At 36.6% G+C, this 24,521-nt stretch overlaps 1 protein-coding gene across 2 annotated transcripts in view; it reads left to right on the forward strand.

Annotated features, from left to right (window-relative positions):
* Positions 1-19,939, forward strand: part of LOC123541712 (probable nuclear hormone receptor HR3) — a 28,237-nt gene extending 8,298 nt beyond the window's left edge. For both annotated transcript variants that reach the window (XM_045327262.2, XM_045327264.2), the window contains exons 6-11: positions 9,059-9,225; positions 9,750-9,871; positions 11,408-11,540; positions 12,092-12,199; positions 16,551-16,667; positions 18,858-19,939. In XM_045327262.2, the coding sequence (XP_045183197.2) occupies positions 9,059-9,225; positions 9,750-9,871; positions 11,408-11,540; positions 12,092-12,199; positions 16,551-16,667; positions 18,858-19,117 (907 nt within the window). In that variant the 3' untranslated portion in view covers positions 19,118-19,939. The remainder of the gene's footprint in view (positions 1-9,058; positions 9,226-9,749; positions 9,872-11,407; positions 11,541-12,091; positions 12,200-16,550; positions 16,668-18,857) is intronic.
* Positions 19,940-24,521: the final 4,582 nt, after the last annotated feature.

Below are 24,521 nucleotides of genomic sequence, written 5' to 3' on the forward strand. Positions count from 1 at the left end.
ATTCCATGGTAAGGCATATGTTCTTCCTTACAATTCGATAAAAAAATGTTGTGTCTGAAATCATTTGTCCTCTGCCTCTAAATCATGTGGGAAAGTTGGCAGTGACTTGTGGAGAACAGGTTTGTACAGGTACAGAATCCAGAAACACTGGTTAGGTTAACTGTCAGCAGTTACATACCTGATATACTGTTGAAAAACAGCGTTAAACCCAAAACAAACAAACAAATAAAAAGGGAAAATGAGTAATAAAAAGCGAAAGTATAATAAGAGAAAGGGGAAAATATGTGATAAAGAAGAAAACATATGGTGTGTAGCTGGAAAAAGGGAAGAAGTTGAAATCAGGGGAGAACTGGAAATGTACTATGAAAAAATGCCTCTAAAGATGAATGAAAGAAGGAAAAGCATTATGCCACAAGAAAAGACTTTAATGCTTGATCATTGATATTGCTTGTAGTTATGTGCACTGTAGTAAAGCTGAATTGAGAGCCGTCACATTAAAAAGAACATTCCAACAATTTCTGTTGATAGAAGTCTGAGTTAGACTGTGATCTAAAACATTACAATTGAAAAAACATTACATTTGAAAGGGGGTGGGGTGGGGGCTGAAACTTGCATAAAGTTAAGAAATTTTAAATTTAGTTTAAAATACTGTACCCATTTTTTACAAATAATTAAGAAAAGGATTTAATTAACATTAATCTGTGTTTTTAAAGTGACAGCTCAAAAAGTTTTGGTGGAAAATTCTTTTTTTTTTTTAAGTTTTGACTGTTGCGTAACATCAGATCTGCTTATTTTATCTCGAGCCAAGGTAAATGGGTAGGCTTTAAGTCAGAATGTACAGACAGATAGGTAGAACATTATAGAAGTGGGCTGAGTAACGGCGCAGTTTTTTCTTGGACATAGTAATTTTTATTTAGTAATCTTCATATAATACAAAAATTTATTTAAATAGTTAAATGATTAAACTGTAGAAACTCGGGTCATTGTCATGTGGTGAAATATTGGTCTTAAAAAATGTGCAACAGAATATTCACAATGACATTAAGTTTGCCAGTTTTTAGCTCACCTGTCACAAAGTGACAAGGTGAGCTTTTGTGATCGCGCGGTGTCCGTCGTCCATCCATGCGTCCGTAAACTTTTGCTTGTGACCACTCTAGAGGTCACATTAAGTTCGAAACTGGGTCACGTGCCATCAAAAACTAGGTCAGTAGGTCTAAAAATAGAAAAACCTTGTGACCTCTCTAGAGGCCATATATTTCACAAGATCTTCATGAAAATTGGTCAGAATGTTCACCTTGATGATATCTAGGTCAAGTTCGAAACTGGGTCACGTGGGGTCAAAAACTAGGTCAGTAGGTCTAAAAATAGAAAAACCTTGTGACCTCTCTACAGGCCATATTTCTCAATGCATCTTCATGAAAATTGGTCAGAATGTTCATCTTGATGATATCTAGGTCAAGTTCGAACTGGGTCACGTGGGGTTAAAAACTAGGTCAGTAGATCTAAAAATAGAAAAACCTTGTGACCTCTCTAGAGACCATATTTTTCATGAGATCTTCATGAATATTGGTCAGAATGTTCACCTTGATGAAATCTAGGTCAAGTTCGAAACCGGGTCATGTGGGGTCAAAAACTAGGTCAGTAGATCTAAAAATAGAAAAACCTTGTGACCTCTCTAGTGGCCATATTTCTCAATGGATCTTCATGAAAATTGGTCAGAATGTTCACCTTGATGATATCTAGGTCAAGTTCGAAACTGGGTCATGTGCGGTCAAAAACTAGGTCAGTAGGTCTAAAAATAGGAAAACCTTGTGACCTCTCTAGAGGCGATATTTTTCAATGGATCTTCATGAAAATTGGTCAGAATGTTTACCTTGAAGATATCTAGGTCAGGTTCGAAACTGGGTCACATGGGGTTAAAAACTAGGTCAGTAGATCTAAAAATAGAAAAACCTTGTGACCTCTCTAGAGGCCATATTTTTCATGAGATCTTCATGAATATTGGTCAGATTTGAAACTGGGTCACGTGGGGTCAAAAACTAGGTCAGTAGGTCTAAAAATAGAAAAAACCTTGTGACCTCTCTAGAGGCCATATTTCTCAATGGATCTTCATGAAAATTGGTGAGAATGTTCAGCTTGATGATATCTAGGTCAGGTTCGTAACTGGGTCATGTGCGGTCAAAAACTAGGTCAGTAGGTCGAAAAATAGAAAAACCTTGTGACCTCTCTAGAGGCCATATTTTTCACGAGATCTTCATGAATTTGGTGAGAATGTTCACCTTGATGATATCTAGGTCAAGTTTAAAAGTGGGTCATGTGCCTTCAAAAACTAGGTCATTAGGTCAAACAATAGAAAAACCTTGTGACCTCTCTAGAGGCCATATTTTTCAATGGATCTTCATGAAAATTGGTCAGAATTTTTTATCTTGATGATATCTAGGTCACATGTGCTCAAAAACTAGGTCACTATGTCAAATAATAGAAATAACGATGTCATACTCAGTTGAACACTGGGTCATGTGGAGATAGGTGAGCGATTCAGGACCATCATGGTCCTCTTGTTATGATTTCATTATTATGGGCATCATTGGTCCAGTGGTTAAAGTCAATGACTTTGAATCACTTAGCCCTTACCATGCTGGACACGATTGACTCTGCATTTGTGAACAATGTGGATCTTGATCAACCTGCACATTCTTGCAGTCTGATCAAGATCTGCACTGTTAAAAATTTAGTCAGTATCTTTTTTGGTAAACACCCCTTTTAACAGTTGGTGGTACTGTCCAAATCCAAGTTGATAGCCTAGTGGTAGAGCGTCCGCTTCGAGTGCGGGAGGTCATGGGTTCGATCCCCGGCCGCGTCATACCAAAGACATGAAAAATGGTACCAGTAGCTCCCTTGCTTGGCGCTCAGCATTAAAAGGGAAACTGGCCTCTTCTCTCATACCCTCGTGGCGATGGATTCCATTAGGAATGAGGTGTCGAGAGTGATATATATAAGTTGTAGAACTTCCTTCACATTCGACCTAAAATAAATTCTGTATAAACTAAGTTGAAAGATGGACAAGTTCATTATAGAAATTTAGCAGGATAAGGGTTAATTCTTTAGGTTTGAAACCTAGCTTAGGATGTAGTATTTCTGGCGAGGAAGCCAACCAGCTGGGATGTGGAAAGGTTGATGATTCTTCGCAGGTGCACCATGTCCTGGAAACAATGGCACAAAAGGGCACATAAGATCTTTCTCCACCATCTAAAGTGGGAATTTGTCATATGACCTGTAACAATAAGATGGAATATGTATATATTATCCACAGATTCTTAACCCGTACCCTGCTAAATTTATAATGAACTTGTCCATCTTCCAGTTTCTACTGTACCATTAACTGTTTAAAAGGGGGGCTTACCAAAAAGATACTGACTGAATAGCGAACAGTACAGACCATGATCAGATTGGACGGATGTGCAGGCTGATCATGATCTACACTGGCCGCAAAGGCAGAATCGGTCGTGTCCAGCATGGTAAGGGTTAAAATAGAAAATGTATTGAAACCATTGAAATTCCTGTGTAAAGTTTGTCAAATAAATGTCTTAAGATTTAACAAGTTTTATGAACATGGGCCTGATATAAATGAATACTAAGACGGCTTAAGTTCTGATATTACCAGATAAAGCTTCAGGAATTAACATATTGATGTCTGTTATTTTTCCTCATTTACTTGTTACTTTTGCATGTTGTTTCTTACTACTTTTCTTTAGCCTGTTGGTGGCAAGTGATTCTGCCTTTGCAGCAATGTAGACCAAGATCAGCTTGCACATTGCAAGATCAGCTTGCACATCCGTGCAGGCTGATCATGTTCTGCTCTGTTCGCTATTCAGTCATTAAATTTTCAGTAAATACCCCTTTGAATAAATAGTGGTACTGCCAAAATTGGATGATGGACCAGTCCATTATAGAAATTTAGCAGGGTAAAGGTTAAGTTAGTGGACTGCTAATGACATTCAGAACATTCTTTAGTCATTTATTATGAGGCTTACAGAGTCACTTGTATTTTCTTACCATTCTTGCAGAACCAAGAGAACATGTTGTCTATCGGCAATTGAGCCGCACCTTGAGAAAACCAAAATATGTTGGCTTTCTCATGGCACTGTTCAAATGTGTATTGTTATTTCAAGTCCACTGCCTTAGTCCTAGAAAAACAAGCAATGTAAACATTAAACAAAAATTTTCTCTTAATTTGCTTTAAGGCGTAAGCTTGTAGCAGATGAAGGCAAATATCATGTAACTGGAGCAGAATTTATAGGTTTTTCCAATCAGCATTCTTAGAAATTTAGAATATGCCATGTTTACGTGATAATTGCCTTTCAAATCAGTTACCTTGTTTTACAAATAGAGTCTGAATGGGCTGGCGGAGTTTCACAGAGTTTTAAACTTTTCCTGCATGCTTCATTTTGTTCCCTTTTCTGTTAATTTTTTTGTCACATTCAAGTCACCACTTTTTGCTGTATTGTTGCTCATCTTGCTGTTGTTATTGTTTTGTATGTTGTTTACAAGGTTCAGGCCAAAAATCTTTAATGAAATAGAATATAGAGTGGTGGTTTTGAACTGACTGTTCTAATAAATATAAAAAATAATGATGTAGAGGCTCATAGCCAATAGAACTGACTTTTGTAGACTAAGTAAAAGTCACTACCAGTAGTCTCAGAACTCTAGTTTTTGATTGGCTGGTTCTGATTATAATCTTGAAATTGACCAATGTCACATTCTGCTTTGTAAGACTGGTCTTCAAACTCTTGCTTAAATCAAACAGGCCTTCAAACTCTGCTTAAATACCTTCAGCAAGACCAGTTGGAGAATTTGTCAGAGCTACAATATTTTAAATGAAGGAAGTTCTGGTAAAACTTACTATAATAACCTCATTTTGGAAAAATGGTAACAAAAAGTTGAAACTGATAATTATTCTAGATAGAAAGAGTGCTGGTCCGACAAAAAAAGCTCAGTAATAACCTTTCAAGGCTTTGTGATCATTGAAATCTTAACGATTGTTTAAATAGAATGTGTGCAACATTGACTCTTCTAGATGAAAGAATATGTTCCATTTCAATCTACATGGTTGGCTTTAATCCTTAATTTGTTTTCAGTTCTTTCGTATTGTTTGATATCTATTTTCTCTTAACATATTTGTTAACTTGTTTATACATGATCATGATAATGCATCTTAAAATTGCCTGTCGACCCGCCCGCTTAGCTCAGTAGGTAGAGCGTCGGTCTACGGATCACCTGGTCGCGGGTTCGATCCTCGGGCGGGGCGTGTGTTCTCCGTGACTATTTGATAAACGACATTGTGTCTGAAATCATTAGTCCTCCACCTCTGATTCATGTGGGGAAGTTGGCAGTTACTTGCGGAGAACAGGTTTGTACTGGTACAGAATCCAGGAACACTGGTTAGGTTAACTGACCGCCGTTACATAACTGAAATACTGTTGAACAACGGCGTTAAACCCAAAACAAACAAACAAAATAAAATTGCCTTTCATCATTAAGACATGAATGTTCTATGTTATTTCTTTATTGTTCTTCTTATATGTACAGCCATTCGTATGAAAAACAAGCTCGTGAATTGCATTCACATTCCACTCGGGCCTTTAACCTTTAGCATGCTAGATAAATTGTCGTCTGCTGGAAATGTCGTCTGCTTAAATAATAAAGTTCATTCTATTTGCTCCAAAATTGGAAGAAATATTGTCGGAGTAGCAAACAGCTTGGAACCTGATCAGACGCCGATTTAATCGGCGTCTGATCTGGTTCCAAGCTGTTTGCAAAGGCTGTTAAATTCGCCTGCAGCAGGCTAAGGGTTAAAGAGAGCTTGTAAAAAAGTGTTTTCACATGTACACAGCAAGGAAATAGACTACAAACCAATTCTATATATTTTCCTTTTTGACATTGGCTGGAGCTTTCATGTATATGCCAAATTTAGATCTGAATTTCAAAGTGAAAATATGTAGAGTGGGCAGACCAATGCTCGGCGTAAAAACTACATATTTTAAATCTAAAAACTGATTTTACATTAACTTACCGTACTTTTTTATCGTCAGTTTGTAGAACACTCTGTGAGTATTCAACCATATTGTTTACATATTTCTAGTCACACCGTGACGTAATAGACGGGAGCTAAAAATAGTACCAGTAAAACTGTGCGGTTCATGCGGAAGTATACCAACGCTCGGCGTACGGCATATTAATCTGCAGGTTGTAATTTTGAACTATTTATGCATTAAAGTGAAGTATAAGAAATATCTAACACAAGACATAGGTTGTATTGATTAACCGATTATTTTAAGTACATAAACATGTACGTAAATTACCCCGCTCTCTATTCTGCATATATAAATTGAATAAACACATTTTATACAACAATTATCTAAAGGAATTCATTTGAAGATAATTTATCACAATTCTGTGAGTCTAACTTCAAGAAATCAATAACTTATGATATTTGATGATTTATTTCCATTATTTTTGGAAATCTTTTCAAAAGTGTCGTTAGTCCACATAGTATATCAATTACTTGAACAGCATAAGCTACAGAAAAGTGCAGTACAATTGGTCCGTATAAAATGCCATGATAAAGGTTTATAGTTTATTTAAGTATAAAAAAATAAAATAATTAAAAAGAAAAATGCTTTTTTCTCCATAATTCCGCCTGCAATCTACTTTTTAAATACATGTTTTACCAGAAAATCTGTTTTAATGAGAGTAGAACACAAAACTGAACGCCTTTTAGCCTTGCATCGTCTGTTTTACTGTGACCACGTGACCATACCGGAAATGAACCGCACTTGGATAAAATTACGCGTGATGTAAACAAACGAGAAGGGACTCACAAGAGCTGATATTTTAAATATATATTAAGAAATTCCCAGAGAAACGTGATATACGCCGAGCGTTGGTATGCGCCGAGCATTGGTCTGCCCACTCTATACCAGCCAATTTGCGGACATATTTCTTCACTTTAACATTTCAATGAATGTTTTGGTTGTGTTTACATTTTACTTTTCAGTTTGGTTTCAGCATTTATATGAAATGGCCTATTAGTCAAAATATCCATTTTTGTTCAGTTTCCTTATTAGTTCTGTGTATATGTGAAATAATATTTTTTAAGCTCCCAATGGAGGCATATTAGTTTTCAACTGTCCGTTTGTTAGTTCGTTCGTCACAACATTAACTTTTTGCATAAAGGCACTTTACTTGCGAACCACTGCACCCAGGACCTTCAAACTTAGCATGCTGATAGTACTTATTGAGTACACGACCCCTACTTACTTTGGGGTCACCAGGTCAGAGGTCAAGGTTACCAGGCCAAAGGTCAACCTGCTGCGGAAGCATTTGTCACCATTAGTGACAGCTGTTGTTTAAGCGTCTAAAAGGTGTATGAAGTTAAATATTTACAGATTTAGAGTCATATATAGAGGATATTACATGAGTGTCTTTTCCTATTGAATTTATTAAACGAGTTGAATAAAATGATAAAATGCGAGGCTCTGCCGAGCATTTTATCAATTTTATTCAACGAGTTTAATAAATTCAATGTGGAAAGTCACAAATGTAATATTCTTTTTATCACATGTTAGCCTTTCTTGTCGAAACATAAAAAATCAACTTTCTAATAGAACTATATAAACTAGACAAATGTCGCCTATACTATAAATGACGTCGACGTCAAAGCTTTCAGTGATTCATTTTGAAATCTAAAGATACGAGTCCATGGGACTCACATATTTTGAAACAATGAGTCCCAGCCAGTGAGTAATGAGTCATGCAAGTTGAAAAAGGAACTAAATATGCTTAATACATAATAATATAACGTTACTAATTTTATTATTTCCAGTCTTTGTTTAAGTCTATTAATTTAAAGTAAATAAATTCACTGAAAATGTCAGTGATTCTGTTTTCTTATCTTTGTAAACCTTGTGAACCCGGTAATGTGATTAAACTGCAAAACAAAGTTTTTTTTCACTCTTGCAATTATTGTCCAAACCAAGAAAACCCTTTAAATATGAATACAATTAATTAAAAATGTTAATTCCATATCAGCAGTAAATAAATCAAGCTCCCAGTGCTAATGCACTCAAAGTCACAGTCACTTTAAATAACAGGTATGTGAATTAAATACATGTCAATAGCAGTGACATCACTATGACATCACTCGAATACTGTCTTCTTTGATCTGCTGGTGTCGGCTCACATCAAAAGAAACAGTTGTCAAACATGTTTAACCCAATTTCTAAATTTGATGCATCAAAAATTTGGGTAAATTTCAGTTACCTTATTTTAATCTCAGAAAGTGTCAGTGATTAAAATTATGCTTCTAAAGTCTTAATTGGTTTTGAAAAATATGAGTAAAATTAAGTGGATTTAAGGAAATTATTCGAGCCAGTCAAGGTAAGATACTTTCTAAAGGTCAAAAAAAGCATGTGTAAGCTAATGTACCTGTAATATAAATCTCTACTGCTTTGTTTATCAACAGTCAGTTTACAAAACAAGTGTCACCTTCGCACTTCTTGGTAGTCTGAAGTAGGCGGAGCTTAAATTATGTCATCGTATATTCCAGTCAAGTGTCAACAGGCTGATAGCGGGTAACTGGTGGAGTGTGGATAAAAAAAATCGGGCGACTTGAATTTTGCTTTGATGTTAGATTAGAGCGAAGTGGGGAGCTAAAAAGCGACTATTTCGCTCAAGTCTCTCTCTAGCTCAAGCCCTATTCTTTACAAATCGAACGGTGATAAGGTAAATTTTGTTTGCGTCCCGTGGCTGCACATATTTTAAATTAACGCGTCTCCCATGAAAAATACGCGTCTTTGACGCAGGACGCACGGCAGAATGAATCACTGAGCTTTATTACACTAGTGTATTATCATTTTTATTTAATGGCTTTATTACACTCCCGCGACGTCAAACATGTGATAAATACAGATTCAAACATTAAAGAACTCATTTTTTACAAATTTACATTAAATGGAACATTACTGGAAGTGTATACAGGAAACATGTCTATTTATAGATATACTGGAAATGATAACTACATGTACCAGTCACCTAATGGTTACCATGGTTATGGTGATTCCTCTCTCAGTCCTACAGGAAGTAGTGGAGTTTACAGTCCTACTGCATCACCAACAACACCTCAGCCTGTCACTGTTGTACGAACAGTCGATCTGCTAGACACAGGTAAATAATTCAAAATTTTAAACTGGTATGATCATTAGCATATGTCCAGTAATGTGAGGTTTATTTAAACTTTATAGAAGTTGTTAATTGCAAATTCACAACAACACTAATGTTGGTGCTGTGTGTTAAAGCTTTATTTTGCGTTTGTCTATGGATCGTGGGGTCGCGAGTTCGATTCCCGGGCTGAGCGTATGTTCTCAGTGACACTTTGATAAAAGGCATTGTGTTTGAAATCTTTCGCCCTCCACCTCTGATAATTCATGTGGAGAAGTTGGCAGTTACTTGAGGAGAACAGGTTTGTACTGGTACAGGTACAGAATCCAGGAACACTAGTTAGGTTAACTGCCTGCCATTACATGACTGAAATACTGTTAAAAAATGGCGTTAAACCCAAAACAAAAAATTATTTTGCAAAATAAATAAATACTGCTAGGTACGTGAGACTTGTTGACCTATTACGTGCCAAAACGAAATTTTACTCGCCAGAAGTGTTGGTGTTATTGTGATGATGTTTCATATTTCAGTGGCGTTTGGAAAGGCAATCCACGAGGCTCATCAACGTACCTGTTTATACACATCTGATACGATTGCTCAGCTGAAGTCCAATCCAATTACTACAGAAACTATTACAAATTATCAGAATATGGTAATAACTTTTATAATGGTCTTGAATATGGTAGTTTGGTACATTTTTAGCTCGACTACTTGAAGAATAGAAGAGCTATCCTACTCGCCCCGGCATCGATGCGAGTGTAGCGTCACACAAATAATAGGGTTTGCGTACCACCCAAAGTATTTTCTTAGTCCATTGAGATATTGCTTTCATATTTTGCATACTTGTTTACCATCATGACCCCAGTCTGTAAAAAGGAGGATGCAACTCTATCAAGCATTTTGACTGAATTATGGCCCCTTTTCAACTTAGAATATGCTTATTGTAATGTTAAAGTTTTACTCATAGCTTATAATTATTATACTATCAAGCACTGAGAACAGTCGAGCGCGCTGTCAACTGACAGCTCTTGTTAGCTTACCTGTGTGCGAAGTGTTTATGGTGAGCTTTTAAGACTTTAATTTCAGTCTGTCAACAGTATCTCCTCCGAAACAGCAAAGCCAATTATGTCTCCCATTTATGTGGGAAGATATATTGTTGTGCAGTCTATTCACCATCTGACACAAAAGTTTGTTCAAGACTACGTTCTGGAAACTACTGGTAGAATGTGACACATTTTGTAGGAGTACCTTGGCTAGTTTTGCTTTTCTTTGGCATTTTCAGGTTTATTGATAGTTTGCATAGGAGTTACCCTAAGGCCTTGCAAAATGATCTTATTTAACAATAACCTCATTTTTGGAGAGATATTATTTCTATTTTAATAGGACTTCAATCAAAAGTTTGCTGTTTTGGTATTGTATTCATTTTGAACGTATCACTATGATCTTCCATGCTGCCTGTTTACTATAACATACGAAGAGTGATTCAGGGTTTTTCATCCTTATATAACTGTAACGATTTATACTGAATACATAAAGGGAAGTAGTTCCATTAATATGCAAATTTGTAAACCTGTCAATTGTCATTGGAGTAAAATGACAGTATATAGGCGCAATAAATCACCTTTGGTGATGAGCTAGCTTTTCACCAACGGGATTTGTGTGTTTCTGTCCGTGTGGATGCCAGTACATGGCTCTAAAATGTTACATAACAGAGGCCTGTCTAAGGCCACTTCCCAGTTCAAAAATATACTATTTTTCCCAACTGTGGCAGAGATACTTCCTAAAATGCAAGGTAAGATTTCCCAAAATCATGCCCACAGATGATTAAAATTTTGTTTACATTTGAATATTTCCAGAGGAAGCGTTTGGTCTTGATTTTTTGTTGCACTATAGCCTAACAGTGCACAGAACCACGTGTGACACATTACAAGTCTAATCTGTTATGTTCTGCTGCCTGGATTTTAGTCAGTGTTTCAGGGTTGATTATTTTTCCAAAATGGACAATTATTGTGCAGAAATTTCCCAATTTGAAAGGCCAAGGCCTCTTCCCAATTTCTTGATGAAAAGCCCTGTGATTATGCTGGATTATAATTGCACTCTTTCAGCCTTCATTGTTGAATACAAAAACAAATTGGGTTAAATATGTTAGTATAACAATTTCACAGTTATTTGTTGTTGTTTTTTTCAGACACATCGAGTTTTATGGACAGAAGTGGCTGAAAAACTCACATTAGCTGTACAACAGATAATAGAGTTTGCTAAAATGGTTCCCGGTTTTATGGATTTATCTCAGGATGACCAAATCATGCTGCTTAAAGCAGGTAACCAGTCAAAAAAATTATATTTTCTTAAATGGTTCCCCAATTTATTGATTGACCAAATTATGTTTCTCTAAGCAGGTAAGCAGAAGATAAGCCTGTCATTTTGGGGAAAATGGCAAAATATTTTGGTAAGGGGAATGAAATTCTTGATGTATAGAACGTCAGTTTCTGGTTTCTGAAGGGAATAGGTCTTTTAATGGCCCCTATGAATCATGATGCAAAATGTAGGAAAAGAAAACCTGGAAAGGAGCGAAGTTACCATATATGACCTTAGTAAATATTTATGTCACTGGACTACTGTAAAAGTCTTACTATGATTTTTTTTTTTCGCAATTTTCCGATTTCCAATTTTTTCGCGAGTTTTTGAATTTGCGATTCTGCCCCAATATTAATCAGAAATTTAGCGAGACAGAGGAACTTGCAAGAAGGTTCATTAGCAAAATTTTGGGGGAAAAACCCTTGCGGAAAAAAAGACTTGCAGTAAGATAAGCGAGAACCTAACAAAACAAACCATACACACAAATGAAGACTGTTGTAATGTTCTTTTACAGGTAGTTTTGAGCTAGCATTGTTACGGTGTACGCAGGTCTACGATGCAGCCTCAGACAGTGTCGTATTTGGTGACCAGTTTGTTCCACTTCAAGCTTTTTCTGCATTTAGTAAGTATTTTCTGAGTGTTTAGACCCTGCTGCCCAATAGCATTGTAGGTTTTCAGAATTACTTGTCATAGATGTCCGGAGTAACAAGATGGATGCTTGGAAGACCCAGACCTTTAGCTCAAATGTTAAGTTTGCAGTTAAATTTCAAATTTTTCCTTTCATTTTTCTGGTCTCTCTATTTTCATCAAGTATTGTACCTTAAAATTATGACTTTTGGACATGGAATACCATGATGTAACATTTGTGTTTTTCTTACACATGGCACATTATGCTGTGAGATAGCTCACATCTCGGGCAATTTGTACATTATATTGTGACATAACATGTATTTCAGAGATATGGTACATTATGTTTTGACATAGCTCACCTTTCTAATACAAAGTACATAATGTTGTGACATAACTCAGTTTTTAGCTCGACTATTCGAAGAATAAGTAGAGCTATCCTACTCACCACGGCGTCGGCGTCACACCTTGGTTAAGTTTTTCGTACCAGTCCACATTTTGACAAAGTCTTTTGAGATAAAGCTTTGAAACTTTCAACACTTGTTTACCATCATCATGGCCAGTTATAGGCAAGAGCACATAACTCCATCAAGGATTTTGGCTGAATTATGGCCCCTTTTGACTTAGAAATCATGGTTAAGTTTTTCATACCAGTTCATACTTTGACAAAGTCTTTAAAGATAAAGCTTTGAAACTTTCAACACTTGTTTACCATCACCATGGCCAGTTATAGGCAAGAGTACATTACTCCATCAGGGATTTTGGCTGAATTATGGCCCCTTTCGACTTAGAAATCTGGGTTAATATTTCGTACCAGTTCATATTTTGACAAAGTCTTTTGAGATAAAGCTTTGAAACTTTCAACACCTGTTTACCATCACCATGTCCAGCTATAGGCAAGAGCACATAACTCCATCAAGGATTTTGGCTGAATTATGGCCCTTTTTGACTTAGAAATCTGGTTTAATATTTCGTACCAGTTCATATTTTGACAAAGTCTTTTGAGATAAAGCTTTGAAACTTTCAACACCTGTTTACCATCACCATGTCCAGTTATAGGCAAGAGTACATAACTTCATCAAGGATTTTGGCTGAATTATGGCCCCTTTTGACTTAGAAATCTTTGTTAAGTTTTCCGTACCAGTTCATATTTTTTGTAAAGTATTTGACATATGGCTTTGAAACTTTTATCACTTGTTTAGTATAATAGTCTCTATCTGTAGGAAAGAGAACATAACTCTGTCATCTATTTTGGCTGGATTATATTCCTTTTTGGACTTTGAAATTGGTTCTGTTTTCATACAAGTCTATGTTTTGTCAAAACTGTTTGACATATGGCTTTTAAACTTCAAACACTTGTTTATCATTATGATTTCCATCTGTAGGCAAGAGTACGTAACTATTTTGACTGAATTATGGCCCTTTTTGGACTTTGAAATTGGCTCATATATTGCCATTTAGTGCAAGACTTATCGAAATCGAAGTAATACAGGAACATTGTTTGTCTAATCTATTATTTCTTTTGTCTGAATATCCGTGGAAATATTTTGACCCCATTCTTCAATCAATTCTTCGAATAGTCGAGCGCGCTGTCATCAGACAGCTCTTGTTAGCTCACCTGTCACAAAGTGACAAGGTGAGCTTTTGTGATTGCGCGGTGTCCGTCGTCCGTGCGTGCGTCCGTCCGTAAACATTTGCTTGTGACCACTCTAGAGGTCACATTTTTCATTGGTTCTTTAAAAAGTTGGTCAGAATGTTCATCTTGATGATATCTAGGTCAAGTTCGAAACTGGGTCACGTGCCTTCAAAAACTAGGTCAGTAGGTCAAATAATAGAAAAACCTTGTGACCTCTCTAGAGGCCATATATTTCACAAGATCTTCATGAAATTCGGTCAGAATGTTCACCTTGATGATATCTAGATCAAGTTCGAAACTGGGTCACGTGCCGTCAAAAACTAGGTCAGTAGGTCTAAAAATAGAAAAACCTTGTGACCTCTCTAGAGGCCATATATTTCACAAGATCTTCATGAAAATTGGTCAGAACGTTCACCTTGATGATATCTAGGTCAAGTTTGAAACTGGGTCACGTGCCATCAAAAACCAGGTCAGTAGGTCTAAAAATAGAAAAACCTTGTGACCTCTCTAGAGGCCACATATTTCACAAGATCTTCATGAAAATTGGTCAGAACGTTCACCTTGATGATATCTACTAGGTCACGTGCCTTCAAAAACTAGGTCAGTAGGTCAAATAATAGAAAAACCTTGCGACCTCTTTAAAGACCATATTTTTCATGGGATCTGTATGAAAGTTGGTCTGAATGTTCATCTTGATGATATCTAGGTCAAGTTTGAAACTGGGTCACATGCGGTCAAAAACTAGGTCAGTAGATCTAAAAATAGAAAAACATTGTGACCTCTCTAGAGGCCATATATTTCATGAGATCTTCATGAAAATTGGTCTGAATGTTCACCTTGATGATATCTAGGTCAAGTTCGAAAGTGGGTCACGAGCCTTCAAAAACTAGGTCAGTAGGTCAAATAATAGAAAAACCTTGTGACCTCTCTAGAGGCCATATTTTTCATGGGATCTGTATGAAAGTTGGTCTGAATGTTCTTCTTGATGATATCTAGGCCAAGTTCGAAAGTGGATCACGTGCCATCAAAAACTAGGTCAGTAGGTCAGATAATAAAAAAACCTTGTGACCTCTCTTAAGGCCATATTTTTCATGGGATCTGTATGAAAATTGGTCTGAATGTTCATCTTGATGATATCTAGGTCAAGTTCGAAACAGGGTCATGTACGGACAAAAACTAGGTCAGCAGGTCTAAAAATAGAAAAACCTTGTGACCTCTCTAGAGGCCATACTTGTGAATGGATCTCCATTAGAATTGGTCAGAATGTTCACCTTGATGATATCTAGATCAAGTTTGAAACTGGGTCACAAGCCTTAAAAAACTAGGTCAGTAGGTCAGATAAAAAAAAAACCTTGTGACCTCCCTGGAGGCCATGGGATCTGTATGAAAGTTGGTCTGAATGTTCATCTTGATGATATCTAGGTCAAGTTTGAAACTGGGTCAACTGCGGTCAAAAACTAGGTCAGTAGGTCTAAAATTATTAAAATCTTTTGACCTCTTTAGAGGCCATATTTTTCAATGGATCTTCATGAAAATTGATCTGAATATTCACCTTGATGATATCTAGGTCAGTTTCGAAACTTGGTCACGTGCAGTCAAAAACTAGGCCAGTAGGTATAAAAATAGAAAAACCTTGTGACCTCTCTAGAGGCCATATTTTTCATGAGATCTTCATGAAAATTAGTGAGAATGTTCACCTTGATGATATCTAGATAAAGTTCAAAACAGGGTCACGTACCTTCGAAAACTAGGTCAATAGGTCAAATAATAGAAAAACCTTGTGACCTCTGTAGAGACCATATTTTTCAATGGATCTTCATGAAAATTGGTCAGAATTTTTATCTAGGTCAAGTTCAAAACTGGGTCACATGAGCTCAAAAACTAGGTCACTGACGTCATACTCAAAACTGGGTCATGTTGGAAGAGGTGAGCGATTCAGGACCATCATGGTCCTCTTGTTTGACACGTTATTCTTACGACTTCTAGCCTGAACGAATCAAAAGTATAGTACTTTAAAAAGAATAATCCCATCCAACTGCCTGTGGCAGGATTTGAAGATGGGTTGCCAGGGTGCTAGTTCAGTGTGGTTGTCACTGTACCAAAGAGTCTACTCCCTGTTGCAGTTGTCAAGAGACTGGCGTTAAATGTACAGTCTATGCGTAGGCGACTGTAATAGAAAGTTACTCTGAATTAAAATGTTTCCGACACATGTATGGTATAATATTCTTTGCCATATATCTAAAGTTTCTGACAAATGGAAATGGTACATAATGTTGTGACTAAGCTCCCATTTCTGACACATGGTACATTATGTTGTGACTAAGCTCCCATTTCTGACACATGGTACATTATGTTGTGACTAAGCTCCCATTTCTGACACATGGTACATAATGTTGTGACTAAGCTCCCATTTCTGACACATGGTACATAATGTTGTGACTAAGCTCCCATTTCTGACACATGGTACATTATGTTGTGACTAAGCTCCCATTTCTGACACACATGGTACATTATGTTGTGACTAAGCTCCCATTGATGATTTCTGACACATGGTACATTATGTTGTGACTAAGCTCCCATTGATGATTTCTGACACATGGTAGATTATGTTTTGCTCTTGACTCATTATTATATGTTGTGATGTAGGTAAGATTTTTGAAACTTGGTACATTATACTGTGATGTAACTCGTGTCTCATTTCGTATTCCAGATGAAGAGGAGAGACTGCTGCAAAATCAAATATTTGATTTAGTGAAAACAATTCAGGCGATAAACCTCACAGAGGCTGAACTAGCTTTGTTTAGTGCTACATTGCTAGTAAGACCAGGTATGTCAAAAAGAGTTATATCTTTAGGGTTATTTCATTTAAAAAACAGGGTAGGAAAGAAGGCATTGTTTTTCTTAAAAATATATATAATTCATCGAGAAGTGTCAAAAGAAAGTGAATTTACCTCCAAATAACACTTTATACAAATAAATTTTAAAGATATGCAATGAATATCTTCCACTATCAGAAATATTTTTAGATATTTACTTCAAATTAATAAATCTCCATTAAATGCTTTTGTTTCTTTTGGGTTTAACGCCATTTTTCAGCAGAATTTCAGTTATTTAACAGGAGAGGGGGGCATTAAACCTAGCCAGTGTTTTTGGATTTGCTGTACCAGTACAAACCTTGTTCTCAATAAGTAACTGCAAACTTTCACACATGAAGTAGAGTTGGACAGTTTCACAAATGACTTGAGGCACAATGTCTTTTTATCAAATCATTACTGAAGAACATGTACCTCACCCAGAGATCAAAGACACGCTCTCCATAATGAGCGTAGTGGGCTGGCTTTCTCATTGTGGCCGACCGGTTAAGGTCATCGACATTGAATCACGTGCCCCTCACCAATGAGGGTTTGAGATTCACTTGAGGCATTGAATTCTTCCTGCGGGTAAGCTATCCAGCTAGCTTACCGAAGGTCGATGGTTCTACTCCAAGAGCCTGCCTAAGAAAAAATTATGCATGGAGGGGCACCTGGGGTCTTCCTGCACCACCAAAGCAGAAAAGTTGTTATATACAGTCTAATCTGTACTAACGGTCACCTCCGATCAGCAGTCACCTCCGTTTAGCGGTCATTTTATGATGCCCCCGATGGATTTTCCTCTATTTCATCACTTTATTCAGCGGCCACCTCCAGTCCGCGGCCAGCGACACCAAAATTGCCTCCCGACCGCTGTATTTGACCCTTTTCAGCGGCCATGTTTCTTCCAAAACGAATTATTTTTAGGCGATGATCGTCGACGATACCCGATTTTTGAGAAATACGTGATTGCTAAGTCTTGCATGACTTCACTATACGGACGCCAAAATGATATGAGCTTATCAATTAAAACTGATAACCAAGGTGTGATCCCCTTTTTGTTCCGATCAAATGACCAGTAATTATCGGCAATTAGCGTGTCACCTTGTGTCAGTTTTGTTGTTCACAGTTTGATCTAGGTAAAAAATAATACTCGATATCTAATTAGTAGCATAATGTTTGTGATTCTTTATATTTCTTTCATCAAAACACTATTAAATTTATACGAAATTTATTGTGTTTGAAAAAAAAAAATAAACCACTCGATCTTTTACGGAACATAATGGTGATCATAGATTTTAGCATAGACAGTAAGCGCGGAGAGTAGCTTCCCTTACCAAAATGGCGAAAATTGTAAACAAACTTGTTTTGTCTGTAACAATTTTTGTTGTTAAAAAATCACGCTGGAGTTTTAGATTGCTTAGAAGACAATTCGTATTGCGAAGGCTAATGCGCGTCAAGGTATCTTGGTAAAATAATAATAGAAACTGAAAAACAAATGGGCCTAAAGGCTAAACTGGTCGGAAGTCTGAAAAATACATATACTTGCTGCACCTCCAATCAGCGGTCACCTGGCTTCAGCGGCCAAATTGTCTGCTTCCCCTGACTGGCTGCTTAAGACAGGTTAGACTGTAATTGTGTTGATGAGGTGTTAAAACCAACAAAAAAAATCTATGATTCCAGTGTGCACTTGTGTCTGAAATTTTATACAAGATGTTGTGTGTGAAATCATTTCTCCACCTCTAATTTATTTGTTCCTTGTAGAGAACAACTGGGTCAGAATTAAAATTCTGTTGCACTGGTGGGGTTAACTGTCCATCATTACATAACTGAAATACTGTTGAAAAAATGGCCTGTATTCCAAATTTACCCTTATCATAATGGACACAGTTGATTCTGATTGACTTCAAAGCACTTGCCCCTCATCAATGTGGGTTCAAGCCTCACTGAATGCATTGAATTCTTCATGTGAGGTAGCCACCCAGCTGGCTTACAGAAGGTCGATGGTTCTACCCAGGTGCCTGCTCATGATCAAATAATGCATGAAGAGGCACCTGGGGTTGTGCTCCACCACCAAAGCTGAATAGTCATGAGCTATAATTATGTCAGTGTGATGTGATACCCAAGAAAATGAAATAAATATATTTTATTTTTCACTTTTATTACAGATCGACCGGGTTTAAAAGACATAACGGACATTCAAAAGCTTTATGAGAAAATTTCTTCTGCGTTAAAAATGGAGCTCGGGAAAAACAATCGCGAGGACGATAACATGATCACGAAGCTGAATCAGATCACATGGATTGTACGGAATTTGAACACGCAGCATATTACCGTGCTAAATAAATTTAAACAGAGTCAACCAGATGTTGAGTTTCCGGCGCTGCATAAAGAACTCTTCAGTGTGGAAGGGTTGGAAAATTCATGAGGAAACGGGAAAATTTAATTTTTTTTGGAGGGGTAAAAGTTTGGTTGATGCCATTATAAGTTGAAAGCATGTTTCAACAAAAGCTCATTTTTATGGAAGGTTGTTTTTTTTTCTTGTCAAGGGAGACAACTTGCATCAATGAATGTGTTGTAAAATCAAGGAAGAGCACCTAATCAGGAAATTTTATAAATCAAGGGAAGTAATTGATGTGGTTCCTGCATGAAAGATGGCTTCAGTTTCTTGCACGTCAGAAAAATATAGAACTTGAAAAAAGATTTGAATAGATGTACATGTAACATTTTTTAGAAGCCCCATTTATTTTTAATACAGTATTCATATAATGGGGGGTATAAGCTTTTTCCCCCCCATATTTACTTTTCTTTAAGGTGATCTTTTGATAAGATGGGTTCTTTTAATTACTTTATTATTGGCAGTATTTTTGAGACTCTTGTATAAATTCTTCAGTATATTAACTCACTTAGACAAGGCAACATATTAGGTCTGTTTTTTAAAGGAGAGAAACCTTGTGTTATAGGCGAGTAAATATGGTAATCATACCCACTGAATAGGTTTGATTTTTATGGAGAAAAAAACTTGTCTATAGGCCAGTGAATATGCTAGAAATGGGTTTAAATGATAAGATATATACAAGTATTTGTTCTTTTTTTGATTAAAGGGAAGGGCAACATGGATTAAACTTGCATTTTTTTTATTGATCATTTTAAAGTCTTTGCCATACAAGAGTTTTACAAATTGGATACAGAGCATGAACACACACATGGTGGCAGTTTTGTTTCTGTGACGATGTACAATGACTGACCCCCCCCCCCCCCCCCCCCCCCCCCCCCCCCCCCCCCCCCCCCCCCCCCCCCCCCCCCCCCCCCCCCCCCCCCCCCCCCCCCCCCCCCCCCCCCCCCCCCGCGCCAAAAAAAAAACTTTCTTAGGAATAATTCTGAACTGTTCGAAAAAACTAATATCTGTATCCTGAAGCTTCATATTGCTGTATCTATTTTTAGTAATCAAATTTTTAAATCGTATAAATGATAGAAAGGTTAGTTTCAAATGAATGTCTTTTATTATAATCAATGTTTCTCTCCTTTTAAATGCTTTCTTGGGTTTTTATACGGGCATTTGAATTTGGGCGATAGATTATTTCATTTTTGTGAAATTAGCAATTTTGTTTTTGTTTGTTAATAGTTTAAAAATGACATGCTTTTATAATCTTTATTGATAGTGCGTAGAATTTTTGTAACACTTTTAAAAGGTTGCAATATTAATGATCAGAAATGTATGTAATAAAATTGTTACTTGTAAAGTATACATACACCAAAGTGATGCTAAGTCACACATGAAAAGATGAAAGGTGTATATACACTAAAATTGAGCCAAGTCACACTTGTTGAAAAGGTTTACTTGTACTAAATTTTAACTTTGCCATATACCCTATGATTGTCGGTGTTGTTAATCCTGATTAAAAAAAAATCACAAAATTTGAGAAAAGTGTCACACTTGCTGAAAATATATTCGGTATATATGCACTGAATTTAAACCAGAAAGGTTTAAGTATACATGCACTAAATTTGAGCCAATTGTCACACTTGCTGGAAAGGGAAAAGGTATACATACTCTAACTTTAAGCCACGCTTGTCAGAAATGCATACTGAATAAAAGGGGAAAAGTTCACTGGTATTGTTAGAACACAGTAGATTACTGCCATTAGAAGTGACATTATTTTGCTATCTTATTGCAGTTTAGGTTGAAATACTATTAAACCAAAACTTTTCCATGCTGACTTTTCTTTAAAGAGTTTGCATGTACCTTAAAATGTCCTTGAATTTTATGTTAATGCTTGAAAACTTGAAAATGAGTCCTTGAATTTTTTTTGTATGAATCGTGTTTTACATTTTACTAATTTTCCTTAAACAGGAGTATTAGACATTTCTTCATTGTCAGATTAGATTTTTTATTGGGAGATTTTTCACATATTTTTGCGACTTCATATATCTTGTCAGGTGTTGGCTTTAACAGATAAATTTGTCCAATAGGATGACCTCCATCAGTTTCATTTGATTAATTTAATAAAACTTGGATCTGTCATGACTGGTCCTGATTTCAGGCTTTATATATGACTGCTAGAATTTCTTTATATATCTGTATTGAAAAAAATAATATATTTTCAAAATTAGGTTTTCAGGTTTGTCATTTAAAAAATAAATTCTAGGCCTGTATAACATGCAATTATTTTTGAAAATATATATGTAACTCAATTTAAATACATTTACAGTAAGTAAGTAGATGTTGAATCTATAGCACTCATATAGTGCTAGTATCCACTTATGACCTTAATTGATTAAAAACAAATTATATGATTTATGAAAATGTAGGGGGAGGATGTTAATTAGGGAATATACGGTAGTTTCAAGTCTTTGATGTTTGTTAAGTTGAATTTGAATTTGAAAAAAAAAGGTTTGATTTTTAATGTTTATATGCCTTTATATACAGTATAGGACATCACAGTATTGTGTAAGAATGAATGGTAACTGATGTTGCTTTGTTATATATGTATTACAGAAATTTGCAAACATTTGAGAAGTGATAATCAGTTTTAAGTATTAAGGGTAATTTTGGATTAGGATTCTATAAATGATTTTTGAATGTAATAGAGTAAAGACAAGTTTTATACTTTTTAGCTCACCTGTCACAAAGTGACAAGGTGAGCTTTTTTGATCGCGCGGTGTCCGTCGTCCGTGCGTGCGTGCGTCCGTAAACTTTTGCTTGTGACCACTCTAGAGGACACATTTTTCATGGGATCTTTATGAAAGTTGGTCAGAATGTTCATCTTGATGATATCTAGGTCAAGTTCGAAACTGGGTCACGTGCCTTCAAAAACTAGGTCAGTAGGTCTAAAAATAGAAAAACCTTGTGACCTCTCTAGAGGCCATATATTTCACAAGATCTTCATGAAAATTGGTCAGAATATTCATCTTGATGATATCTAGGTCAAGATTGAAACTGGGTCACGTGCCTTCAAAAACTAGGTCAGTAGGTCTAAAAATAGAAAAATCTTGTGACCTCTCTAGAGGCCATATATTTCATGAGATCTTCATGAAAATTGGTCAGAACGTTCACCTTGATGATATCTAGGTCAAGTTTGAAACTGGGTCACGTGCCATCTAAAACTAGGTCAGTAGGTCAAATAATAGAAAAACCCTGTGACCTCTCTAAAGGCCATATTTTTCATGGGATCTGTATGAAAGTTGGTCTGAATGTTCATCTTGATGATATCTAGGTCAAGTTCGAAACTGGGTCACGTGCGGTCAAAAACTAGGTCAGTAGGTCTAAAAATAGAAAAACCTTGTGACCTCCCTGGAGGCCATATATTTCATGAGATCTTCATGAAAATTGGTCAGAATGTTCACCTTGATGATATCTAGGTCAAGTTTGAAAGTGGGTCACGTGCCATCAAAAACTAGGTCAGTAGGTCAAATAATAGAAAAACCTTGTGACCTCTCTAGAGGCCATAATTTTCATGGTATCTGTATGAAAGTTGGTCTGAATGTTCATCTTGATGATCTCTAGGTCAAGTTCGAAAGTGGGTCACGAGCCACCAAAAACTAGGTCAGTAGGTCAAATAATAGAAAAACCTTGTGACCTCTCTAAAGGCCATAATTTTCATGGGATCTGTATGAAAATTGGTCTGAATGTTCATCTTGATGATATCTAGGTCAGTTTCGAAACAGGGTCATATGCGGTCAAAAACCAGGTCAGTAGGTCTAAAAATAGAAAAACCTTGTGACCTCTCTAGAGGCCATACTTCTGAATGGATCTCCTTAAAAATTGGTCAGAATGTTCACCTTGATGATATCTACGTCAAGTTTGAAACTGGGTCACGTGCCTTACAAAACTAGGTCAGTAGGTCAAATAATAAAAAAAACCTTGTTACCTCTCTGGAGGCCATACTTTTAATGGGATCTGTATGAAAGTTGGTCTGAATGTTCATCTTGATGATATCTAGGCCAAGTTTGAAACTGGGTCAACTGCGATCAAAAACTAGGTCAGTAGGTCTAAAATTATTAAAATCTTTTGACCTCTCTAGAGGCCATATTTTTCAATGGATCTTCATGAAAATTGATCTGAATCTTCATCTTGATGATACCTAGATAAAGTTCAGAACAGGGTCACGTACCTTCGAAAACTACGTCAATAGGTCAAATAATAGAAAAACCTTGTGACCTCTCTAGAGACCATATTTTTCAATGGATCTTCATGAAAATTGGTCAGAATTTTTATCTTGATAATATCTAGGTCAAGTTCAAAACTGGGTCACATGAGCTCAAAAACTAGGTCACTATGTCAAATAATAGAAAAAACAACGTCATACTCAAAACTGGGTCATGTGGGAAGAGGTGAGCGATTCAGGACCATCATGGTCCTCTTGTTATAATTCGTGTTTTTATGCCCATGGGCATTTAGAGATTGAACTGTCTGTCCGTCTGTATGAACCACGTTTTACCATTTCACCAACAGCCTATATTGATGACCCAATGTATAACCAGTCACCGCGGCCCAGTGGTTAAGGCGTCTGCCACAGGATCGGGAGGTCGAAGGTTCGAGCCCCATCGGGATCGTTCGTCGGGGGATGTTTGTCGTGGGACTTGTTCCGAAATGGCCGGTTTGTGAGCCGCAAGCTAGTTAAATGAATGGTCACCGACTTCTATCGGCCTGGCATAGTGGTAGGAGTTGGGAGGTAATTGGTATGCACAATAAAGGTGTCTCATAAGCCAAATTGGCTGGCGCTTTCAGTAGGGGTGACACTGTAATAAACAAGACCTTTACCTTTTCCTTTTATAGTTCATACACTCCACAATGCTCGTAGCAAGACCTACAAACTGACGTATATCAGTGACCTTGACCCAGATATGACATTCACCTTCAGATTAAAGGTCCATTACTAAGGGAAAGTGAGTTGGCAATTTTTTTCATAGCCAGTGCATAGACTTCTGCAAGACACTAAATAAAGAAGATTGGCAGGTCAAAATTTACAGAAGGTCTATGGAACTCAAAGAAATGTATGTGTATTATGTTGAAATTTCAATGAATCGACAGAATGACCCCCCAGGTCTTTTTAACTTTCTTCATACTTCATAGAAAAATAATTGTTCATGTGCTGCGATTTATTTCGAATTTCTACATACCAACTTTCATTTTCCAATAAAATGAAATAGTTTCTGTGCTTTTTAAAAGAAATTAAAATGTTCACTTTCCTTAGTATTGGACCTTTAATCTGGCATGGATTCCAGGAACTGCCCGACATTGCGTAACTAAAAAACTGTTGAAAAATGGCATTAAACTCCCAAACAAACAAACAAAACCGTAATAAACAGTTTGGTCCTACAGCCCTCAT

Source organism: Mercenaria mercenaria, chromosome 19 (genome assembly GCF_021730395.1).
Source record: "Mercenaria mercenaria strain notata chromosome 19, MADL_Memer_1, whole genome shotgun sequence".
NCBI classification, from domain to species: Eukaryota; Metazoa; Mollusca; class Bivalvia; order Venerida; family Veneridae; genus Mercenaria; species Mercenaria mercenaria.